The sequence below is a fragment of the Suricata suricatta genome, chromosome 11, assembly GCF_006229205.1.
Source record: "Suricata suricatta isolate VVHF042 chromosome 11, meerkat_22Aug2017_6uvM2_HiC, whole genome shotgun sequence".
Taxonomy (NCBI): domain Eukaryota; kingdom Metazoa; phylum Chordata; class Mammalia; order Carnivora; family Herpestidae; genus Suricata; species Suricata suricatta.
In genome coordinates, this window is record NC_043710.1 from 2,818,425 (window position 1) to 2,829,551 (window position 11,127).

Sequence of the window (11,127 nt, forward strand, 5' to 3'; positions counted from 1 at the left end):
AGATCAGCCTGGAAGGAGGGCGCGGCTGGCCAACCTGTCCATGACCTCGGGGCTGAGCTCGCCAAGGCCGGCTCACCAGAGCCCCCCTGCAGGCCCAAGGCCGCCTCTCTGCTTCACAGGCCGGTCACCAGGTGGCCTCCGGCACTGCCCAGCACCCGAGGCTGCGTCCTCTTTTCTGCCCTCGGCCAAGGGTGACACTGAGTTGGAACTAGGCCTCTGATGACCCTGAGGCCCAAGGACGAAGAGGAAGGTCATCGCTTGTGGGCACTACACTGGGCCCTCTGCCGGCTACCGAGGAGGACTTGCTGGTCTCACAGCCTCATCAGGCAAAGCGCTAAGTGGATGTGGGCTGCTGACAAGGGTGAAGCAGGTGACAGCCCCGGGTAGCAGGAGGCACAGACCTGTGATGAAGGGCATCCTCCTGAGGACAGGGAAAGGCTTTTCCAGGGAGGCGGAGGAGCAGCTGTGTGCACGAATCCTGTCCCCACAGGAATGGCTGTGAGCTCCTGAGGGCCGAAGTCTGGAGCTCACCTCTTTGGGGTCACCTGCCCCGCCTTGGGTCCTTCTTAACAAGTGAGGTGAGACCCCTCACTTCTCGCCAGAGCCCAGGGTGGGACAGGGACGCCGAGAGTGAGGAGATCCTCGCTCACCAGGGGACACGTGTGTCCATTCGCTCAGATCGGAGAGGACACAGGTCTCAGAGCGGGCAGCCGTGGTGTGAGGCAGTGAGCGTGTGGGGACTCGGCAGAGCCCGGCCGTTCCCGGGAAGCTCAGAGGCAGGTGACGGCCAGGCCCCCCTCCCTTTGCAGCACGCCGTGGGTCCCCACGAGCGGTGATCTCCCCACCTTGCAGTGCCTGATGTTTTGCCTGCAGTCGCGTGGCGAGGGCTGGCTGCCCCGGGGCAAAGCTGGGAGGCGACGGGACGCCATCCTTGGGCCCGGAAGTCTCACTGGCCAGGCCTCCCTGGGCTGCAGTGTCGTGGGAACCAGTGCCAAACAGTGCCAGGCCAGAAGGCTGAGAGGAGCAGGAGGGGTGCAGGCCCGCAGGGGCCCGGGCCCTCAGACGCTGGGCAGCAGACGCACGGTGACTGTCTCTCCTGTGCCTCGGGACTCACCCCCGGACTGGAAGACATTCCAGGTCTCTCCGCCTCTAGGGAGCTCCCTCGCAGGGGGCAGTGGACAGTGAGCGGCGGCACAAGCCCAGAGCACAGCAAGTGCTACAGGAACGAAGCGTGTTCACAAGTCAGAGTGCATGTGGACAGGAAGGAGGTGACCGTCCTTGAGCAAGGGACCTTTGAAGGACCAAACATACGTGCGGAAACCCAGGAGCGGAGCGTGCCAGGCACGGGGACAGCGAGCACCGAGTTCAGAGGCCAGAGAGTGCTTTCCACGCCGAAGAAATGGAAGCCCCCAGCCAGGGAGGGCTGGCGGGCCGAGGGGGACGGAGGTCACCGGCAGCCGTCCAGCCAGGCGGCCCTCACAGGGGCACAGGTGTCCTCCGCAGGCCGGCGGTCCCGCGCTCTGCAGACAAGGGGGTGGATCCGAAGGCCAAGTGCCTCAAAAATGCAAGATAGCAGCTCGGTTGGCCGACTTACGCCCTCCGACTGGCGGCCCAGACGTGGTTTTCAGAGCGAGATTCTCGTGCTGCTTTGTCCAGTGTCCCCAGTGGCCCCAGAAAGTCAGTCTCATTTGTGACCCTCAGTGTGCTGGGAGGAATAGGGCAGTGTAAGCTTGTGGTGGTCCCCCTTTGGCCCCCCATCCGGAAGGCCTGGTCAGCTGGGTCCCAAGGCCCCTCCAGATCACATACCCTTCTGGGGTGGGGGGGCGGGGGCCAGAGGTAACGTGGACCTGGCCCTCCCCTCCCAGACACACAGACGGGCTCACGGGGGAGGGAAGTTATCCGCCGGAGGCCCCAGGCGTGGGGGTCCAGGCTGCCTGGAGGTGTGGGCAGGGCCCGGCTCCCCGGGAAAGGCACTCAAGCTTCCGGCTGCCCTCAGCTCGCCCCTGCCTCCAGCTCTAGAGCGGCTCTGCGGTATTATCCTGACAGCCTCCTGGTTTTAAAATGAATCAATTTGGGTTGTTAAAAAATTATCTGTGCCCAGCTGGTCCCAGAGCACAGACTTCAAAACTGGCTCAACAGCACAAGCTGCCCGCCGGCGCGTCCGTGACCTCCGCGCCGGCACCTGGCTCCCTCGTCTCACGGCCCCCGGCTGAAGTGTGAAGGGGCCGTCAGCGTAGACAATGAGGCAAGAGCTACTTCCAGGGGCTCGTGAAACTTGCGTGCGCTGCGTTTTCGCGACCTCGGAGAGGGTCCTTCCGGCCAGGCTGCAGGCTCCCCCGCGCCCACCCGACCGCCCACCGCGGACGGTTCCCAGGCCCTCTTTCCAGTCTGGACGTTAGATCAGTATGCAGGAGCGCATCGGGGGCGCCTTCCTGACCTGCGCGGACACCAGCGTTCACACCCAGTCTGGCTCCTGTAGCCTCGGTCATGTCACTTAACGTGCCGATCGGGAAATGAGCCTAACAGTGCCCCCCGCCACCCAGGCAGCACTGACTGCGCCCCGACTGGGGGCCAGGGCCCGGGCCCTGCAGACAGACTGGGGCCCCTCGCGGTGCTCAGGGCGCGGGGCGGCTGTGAGGACGGGGCATCAGAGGCAGCAACGGGCCCCAGCGTGGAGCCAGGGAGACACGACGGCCGCGCCCGGGCCCTGCCCCTCCCCCACGTCCCCATCTTTCTAACACCCCGCCTGTCCAGGTGCCATGCCGACAGTCCCTTAACAAGGGGCAGTCTGGTGCCAGGCGGGTTTGGAGCCCTTGCCCGGCTCGCACACAGGACAGCAGATATGGCGAGCCTTGGTCGCTGGGCGGCCTCTGGCCCACAGTCAGTGGCGGCTGTTCCGGAGCCAGACGGAATTTGTAAACACAGTGAAGAAGCCTCTGGAACTTGCCTCCCCCACCCGGGTCCCAGTACTGACTGGCCACACAGCAGCGCGTCTCTGGGTGTGGCGGTGAGCTCTCATTCCTGGCTTGCATTCTGTTTCCATATGGACTTGATCTAAAAGGCAGAAGAGGGAGTGCTGACCCGAGAGAGGGTGTGTGCGTGTGCATGTCTGTGTTCGAACTCAGGGCGACAGATTCCTGCGTAGTGCCCCCTGGAACCCAGTGGTTGCTTAGCAACGTAATGATCTCTGCGACCAGGATCCGCTGAACAGTGTCAGCGCAGTGAACCGGGAGTAACAGAGCCACCGCGGAGGAGGGAGGAGGGGCCCGCCCGGCCTCACGCCGCCTCTGGCGCTCTCCGGGTCCTCTTCCCACGGCGACGTTCTGCAGGGCCGTGGGCCGGCCCCAAGCACGTGGCCCAATCTGACGTCCCATTAGCCGCCAGGCTCTCATCTCCTTCGGTGTAGACTCGCAGCAAAGCACGGGGGCCCGAGGGGCGCCCTCCCCCGCCCGGAATGTTGACTCGGCCTTCATTCACACTGCCAGTGCAGAGTCCAGCTCGGGGCTCGAACTCACAAGCCGGCATATCATGACTGGAGCCCAAACCGGAGCCCAGCCAAGAGTCAGAGGCTGCACCGAGGAGCCACCCAGGTGCCCCTGTGTTGTCTCTCTTTAACAGGCTTTCCCTGGATGCCTTTCTTCCCCGTATTACACCTTCCCAAGCCACAGAAGGCAGGGTGTGGACCGCCCATTCCAACCATGAAAACGGGGCCCTGGTCACCCTCTGTTCTGGGCTGCCGTGTGGACTGCCCGCCTCCTTGACCAAAGAGGGACGGGCATCGGTAGATTTTCAACCAGCATCTGTACCGCTGCCTTCATTCCATCCATCGAAGGAAGCTTCTTTGTTTTAATTTTAATTAATTTTGCAGTGTTGTCTCAAGCTGTTCCATTCTGTCATTTTCATGTGCTCTCATGATGGGTGTTAACAGAAGAGGGTCGTGCTGAACAGAAGTAAGTGCCACGTGCCGAAGTGCCCCGATCTCTGGTGTGTGCTGCTGTCCCTCTCTGCTGCCTGCCCGTGGGGAAGCGGGGGGCTTCTCTGTGCCTCTGACGCCAAATACAGCTTTCATTTAAAAACTCACCCCCCAGCTAGGGGAGAACGCTCTTTGCAGTGGGAGAGCGGTGCTGACCACCGGCCTCTGGCTCAGAGATGCCCCCCACCATGGGGCCTGGAGGGGACTGGCCCCCCCCACACTGTACTTCTGTGCCGGGGCCACGGTCCTGGGCGCTGTCGCCATGCAGCGTCACCTTCTGAGAAGGCACCCCTGACCGTTACTGCAGGGCAGCACCTGAGTGAGCCTGCTCTTGTGGGAGGCTCACCCACTTTCCAAAACTCTGGTCTCCTCCCGCAAAGGTCCTGGGCTCTAACGCCCCGGATCGCCTCTGGCTGGAGCGGCCTTGCATTTACTCATGATTCCACTTCACCCTTCTCAGCTTCCTTGTTGTCATCCAAGCAGAAGGAATGAGCCTCCCCCAAACAGACGTGCCCACCGCTGGGCCGAAAGGCACTACACGGTGTCAGCTGCCACCCGGGCTGGAATGGGGGTGGGCTCTTTCCATCCCGCTTGGGCATCCGAGTTTGCAGGTTTCTCCCGAAACCGCTGCTGCATCCACAACCGAGCCCTGGCTCGAGAGCCTGGCTCCAGAGACGACAGGTGCCGGCCCCCTCCCCCTACATGCGGAGCCGGGATGCCCACAGGGCTGGCTCCTGGTGCTGGGTGACTGAGCCTGGCCGCCGCAGACCCACCATGTCTACCCACCCGTATAACCCGCGCACCAGGGGCCAGCACCCCAAGGGTCCTCGACTGAGGCCTCCCGTGTGTGACAGACCCCGTGTGGGGCCCCTGGCCCTCCGGGAAGCTGCACGTGGACATTCTGGGGACGGGGGCCCCACGGCACCTGCTGCTCCAGCATCCTGTGCTTGAAGCAGCGACGGCTGCCCCACATGGGGAAGTGCCACGAGGCTTAGGGGCCCCAAGGCAGCACTGGGTGGCTGTCCCCAACTCTGTCAGTGGCACCGAAAACAAACAGCAGCAAAAGAAAATCGAAGGCAGAGCACAGGCAGAGCGGGCCTCGTGCCCAGCTCCCCCTCCATTTATAGAGCCCCCCAGCACCCCTGCCCCTCTGTCTTCACCACCCAACACGTTAGCAACGGAGCCACTCTGTGTTCTCAAGCACGCCCCCCGCCTCACCGGCTGGGAGGGAGGGGACGTCATCTCACACACAGAGGCTCAAGGCTCAGAACGCACCTACACTGGGGTTTGGCCAAGCCAGGGTCTGGACATCCCAAGGATCCTTCAGGAAGGGGGCGGGTGCTCCATCCACAGTCCTGTGAATGAGCCCAAAAGGCAAGAAAACCCCACAGCTCCTCTCGCCGCCTCCCCAGGGGCTGCGGCTTTCTCAGGGGGGCGGCGTGGATGCGCCTTCGGTTTGGGGACAGCAGAGGAGCGCGCGAACGGAGCCCAGAGGCTGACGGCCTGCGTGGGCCCTGGCCAGGGCCGGTGAGGGGCCGCGCCTCAAGAGGCCCCTCGGTGTAGACGGGCACACAGACCAGAGCCACCTCCTCCCCTCGGTCATCCGGCCGCCCCCTCGGGGCCAGTAAAGGCAGAGCCTCAAAGATGAGCCCCCCCCACTCCAGCCCTGGGCTCCCCCCGCCCAACCACAGCAGGAAGGAACAGGGGACAGCCCCCCCACTTGGGACAGCGGGGCTCCTGTCCGATTGTGTTTTTGGTGAGGACCGAACCCGCCATCAGTGCGCTTCTCACGCCGGCCCCATGCAGGGCTAAGAGCACGCGGGCCAGCCCCCCGGGCCACGGCAGGACAGCCCCGCCACCGCCCCCTTGTTCCAGCCCTCAGGTCTGCACGGGCTGCATTTTGGCAAATCACTCCATGCACTCCAGGTCCATGGACAGTCTCTTCAAACCCAAAGTGTCCCCATTAGGTGCGGGGCGTCCCTGCCCAAACGGAGGCAAAAGGTGTCCTTTCCTCCCACTGGTGACATCCCCAGACGCGTCTCACCCAGGGAGCAGGACTCGGTCAGGCCCCGGCCTCAGGTCTCCGAGTGAGCCCTTCAGAGCGCCTCAGTGGTCACCCCCATCCGGCCCTCGCTGCCCCGGCGGTGCAGGTGCACCCCCCCGCCCCGGCACGGGGCCAGGTGAGTGGGTGGCCTTGGTGTGCTGTGGTGTCATCACTCACACAACTCTGCCTCCTGTCCCGCCCCCTGCCAGCACCCCTGCCCTGCGCGTGCCCCCCGCCACCGCCTCGGTGAGCTGCGGCCTGCCGGCCCCACACCGCCACCCGGCTTCTGACGCTTTTCTCTCTCGTTGCCGTTTCAGAAGCCCAGAGGTCATGAGCACCGTCTCAGGTACGCGGAGCACGACGGTCACCTTCACTGTTCGCCCAGGGACCTCGCAGCCCATCACCCTGCAGAGCCGGCCCGCGGACTTTGAGAGCAGGACGTCAGGAGCGAGACGCGCCCCGAGCCCTGTGGTCTCGCCAACAGAGATGAGCAAAGAGATGCTGCCCGCCCCTCTCTCCGCTGCCGCCGCCATCCCTTCCCCCACGCTCTCAGAGGTCTTTAGCCTTCCGAGCCAGCCCCCGTCCGGGGACCTGTTTGGCTTGAACCCGGCGGGACGCAGCAGGTCGCCCTCCCCCTCCATACTGCAACAGCCAATCTCAAATAAGCCTTTTACGACTAAGCCCGTGCACCTGTGGACTAAACCAGACGTGGCGGACTGGCTGGAAAGTCTCAACTTGGGTGAGCATAAAGAGACCTTCATGGACAATGAGATTGACGGCAGTCACCTACCAAACCTCCAGAAGGAAGACCTAATCGACCTTGGGGTGACTCGGGTCGGGCACAGAATGAACATAGAAAGGGCTTTGAAACAGCTGCTGGACAGATAAGGGTGGCTGCTCTTTACCCTCACAGACTCCTTGTTATAAGTAGAGATGGGCTTCTACTGAACCGTTCGGGCGGCCAAGCGCGGTCTGTGAGCACCAACCCCATTCCACGGGTCTGTCTCCTGGTACCCAAAGAAATGCCGAGTGTGTCCGGGTGTGGCTGAGCGAAAGCCTGGCGGCTCCCCCACCCTCCACGTGGGCTCCACGGGCTGTTTTCTGGGCAGCGGGGGACAAGGGGGGAGTCCTGCCACCACGGAGAGAGTCCCGGCCTGCCTCGCGGCACGCAGGCGACCTCACTTTGCCAGGTCCCAGGGATGCCCCCGCCCGTGCCGCCGGGGCCCCGCTCCCGCAGGCAGACACCGGCACTCCAGATACCTCCTGAGGCCTCCCTCCTCCGCTTCCCGGCAGCTCCCACCGCCCTGGCCCGCCTCGGCCCACGGCCTCCGGGAGCACTCTCCGTGCTCACTTGCTCCCTTCTTTCCTGTACTTTGCTTGCGGTCAGCCACCCCAGGCCTGTCTGTCTGGTGCCCCTCATTGGGCCCGAAAGGTAGAGAATCTGTTTTTTTTTTTTCCTTTGGATTCTTTACCCCACCTCCTCCTGCGGTGTGTATCCGTGGTTTTGGCCAGGAAGTTCTTGGCCATAGTGGGGAGTCTGATGGGATCGTGCCCAGCTTTGCTTAGCTTTCTTTCTTTATTTCTGCAAATCTATTAGCATAATTCCAAAGTGGCCAAACAGATGTCACATGGAGTTAGTCAAAGCACAAAGTCACGATTCCGAGGAGGAGGGGAGCCTCGACCTCCCCTGGGGGAAGAGCAGGGAGCTGCCGACCAGGAGCGTCTCCGGCACGGTGACAAGGGTGTTCTCTGCCTTTCGCAAGTTTTTAAAATGGAAAGTGTGTCGCATTCTGCAAAGATCAGAACAGGCGAGCATCCGCTTTCCCATGAGGGTGAGAAACGGCGTTGCTGCTAGGGGGAGACAGCATCTTCCCCGGGGCGGGGTGGGGGGGAGTGCCCAGGGACCTCTGTTCTGAGTCCGAGTCCAGCCAAGGGTAAGCATGTCTGCCGAGACCGCCCCCCTGCTCTCTGAGGCCAGGGTACATGGTCCTCGGGGGCTTTCCCCACTTTCTGAGTGTCCAGGAGCCCCACCAATCTGACCGGCCCAACAGGCTTTTCGAGAACCCGGTGGGTATGGCGTCTACACAGGACCCGGGGTCGAGAACACACCGGGGGCTGCAGGCTGGGGTTGTGAGCAGACAGACGAAGAAAGGACCGACAGGGAGGTTCCCCGGGCCGCGCTGGGCCCCTGTTGTGAGGCTCTCCCGAGTTGCGCCCATTCTCTTCCCTGGAGCCCCTCCCCTGTGACAGTGCCTCCGATTTCCAAGGGACATTGTTACCACCTGCCCAGGGGTCGCCGGACATCTAGCCAGGCTTCCAGCACATTCTCCCACACTTGGAAGAAACTCGAACAGCAGGTTTTGGCTTTTATTATGATTTCAGAACAAGCCTAGCCCATCTCTAATTATAAAAACATGATTTTTTTTTCTTTCTTTTCTTTACGCTCACAATCAAGTGTCTGATTAGGTCTGGAACAGCTCTAGAATGAACACATAAAATTTAGCAATTTAAAATCTCTTTCTTTACTGCAAGTTTAAATAGTTGTACAGATAGTTTATAAGCACAATATTTTAAGAAACAAAGTGGCTGGTCTACTAGGCAGCCTTTGTGCCACTTCAGTGCTAGAAAGTTACAGAAAAAACTTTTGTGATTTAATAGTACTATTTCTGTGGGATTATAAAAGTATGACCTTTTTAAATCAACCTTATTTGGATGCATCTGAACCAGCAGAGCTGTGTTATATTTTCTATCTTTGCTAGAACTTCGTCATCGAAGGACAATTATTTCTTCCGAAGTGGTTACAATTCACAAAGGAGCGGTTTCTCCAAACACACCCACACACACCCCCCACACACGCACACGCACACGCACACACACCACACTTCTTCCAGCCACGTGCCCCCGAACTGGAAACTGAGTTTCGGACCTTCCTCCGCTGCACACCCCTCTGCAGGTCAGTCTGGATCTGCGTGCCCCGCCCCAACTTGAAACCCATGGATCGCGAAGGCGCCTCTCTCCCGTGCCCTTCCCGTCTCTCCGTCATGGGGGGGCGCCGGGGCGCCGTGGGGGGCCTGCCGAGGCCGCCCGCTCGTCCCGAAAGTGTGAAGGTAGCGGTTGCCCTGATCGGTCTTCCACTCGGTGAGATGGCAAATCCGGTCAGTGCACCACCCCCACGGCCAGCGCCAGGCGGCACGGCAGGGCGACGGGAGAGGGAGGGTAAGGCGCAGCTAGGTTGCCACCTGGTGGCTTTAGATTTGCTGGACCTCGGTGGCGGGCCGGTGAGGGCCAGCTGCCACTCCCTTAGACTTCAAGCCACGGGCAGCTAACCAGAAGCAAGCCGACTGCGAGGGACAAAAGGGCCAAGCAGTCTTTAATTTCTGCCTTGTGTCGTTGTAGAAAAGTCAAAGGACCCCGCAGAACCTGCACTGACCAACAGAGTAACACGTGTTGCCAAGACGAACCCATCTCTAGCCCTAGTCGATGGTTTTGCTCCAGAAAGCAATAGTTCCTCACTTAAATTGCCGCCCACTGTTCTCCCCCCGCCCCCGCCTCCCTTGGACACCTTAGGCCCAGGCCCTCTTCCAGGGTGGGACAAACGTCAAACTGCTCATATATGGATCATGTTAATACTATTCCGGGTTTTCAGATCAACTTTTGTTACCTACTGTAATTTAAATAAATCGCATTTACATGCCTAGTCTCTGTAACATTGTGTATACAAAACCAAAACTTCTCAAGATGTAAATTCTGCGCACCTGCCAAGATACCTTCTCCAGGGGGTCTGTGCACATCTTAAGTTAACTCATATACTAGAAAATGACTCAATGTGACTGATTTGCTGAACTCTACACATCACAAGTGGGTTATCTGTGGTACTTTAGTTAGTAAAATGGTGATTTTTTTTTTCCTGAGTTACTGAACAAGCAAGCATTACCCAGGTGACCTGGCAATGACTTCGTGTATGGGCCACAAACACGGATTTTTCCCATTAACAAGTTTTTTTTGTTTGTTTTTTAGAAACTCCTATGTTTCACACTACAGTTTGTGTAACTTGTGTTCGCATTCTCTGTGTTGCTGTTACTTTTGTGCTTTTATTCCTTTTCAACTTTATTTTGAAAAAAGAAAAAAAAACCGAGACAAAAAATGAGCTCCTGTAATTTGCACTTCCTCCCGGCCCTCCGATCTCTTGTACGGCAACCAAAATGACTGTAAGAGAAATAAATATGCGATTGCACTGAGGTTGTGGCTCTGATTACACACAGGGTGAGCTGAGTGGACAACAGATGCCAGCCTGTCACCCCACGCAGGCAGGACAGCACCGCCACCTTACCTCCGTGGAACTGACCAGGCCCCAGGTTCCGGCAGAGCGGAAGCACCTCCCTCCCAGGGAGCGCTCCTCCCGCTCCGGGGCACAGACGGAGGCGCGCCTGACCTCCGCGCCGAGTGCGAGTCGGCGGGCACGGCTGTGCGCTCCGAGAGCCCGGCTGACGCCTGGCCGTCCTCTGGTTTGGGACGGAAGCGGGGGTGGCGCCGAGGGGGAGCCCGGGTCGCAGCTCTCCTTCGAGCACAGAGCCCGACGCCGCCACCATGCCGGTCCTCTTCCCACCAGGCCCTGGGGCCGCAGCACGGGCGGCCTCTCCCGTCAGCATGAAGCCAGCCACGTCTTGGGAAGCTGGTGGGCCCGGGCTCGGGGCAAGAGGATGCGGGTCTTTTGGCAAAGAGCTGAGCGGGGAAGGTACGGGCCATCCCTTTGTCTGTAGGGAAGTAGGTTTTAAACACTGAACCTGTCTTTTGGCCTCATCGGTGAAAACCTGATGTCTTTAGTTCTTGGACACTTGCTACTATTCTGGCACATCCTCCATTTGAACAGCGGCCACTATCTTCATGAAAAATGCTAATCCTCAGATCTTTCGTAGTTTACCGTCCCCTAGGCCTCCTGCCTCGCTGTCCAGTGGCCTCTCCCAGACCTTAACGCCCCCGTCACCTGCAGTGGTGTCCTCCAGACCTCCTCTAGGTAAATGTTATCAGTTTGTCTTAAGGGGAAAATCTCTGAAGAGCTGCTCTTGCCCTCGTGACTCCGAGGCGCGTGAAAAAGCAGGGCGGCGCCGCC

At 60.3% G+C, this 11,127-nt stretch overlaps 1 protein-coding gene across 1 annotated transcript in view; it reads left to right on the top strand.

The window, feature by feature from the left end:
* Positions 1-7,621, top strand: part of SHANK2 (SH3 and multiple ankyrin repeat domains 2) — a 463,461-nt gene extending 455,840 nt beyond the window's left edge. Inside the window, exon 39 of the mRNA XM_029957270.1 lies at positions 6,335-7,621. Within this exon, the coding sequence (XP_029813130.1) occupies positions 6,335-6,905 (571 nt within the window). The 3' untranslated portion in view covers positions 6,906-7,621. The remainder of the gene's footprint in view (positions 1-6,334) is intronic.
* The last annotated feature ends 3,506 nt before the right edge of the window (positions 7,622-11,127 follow it).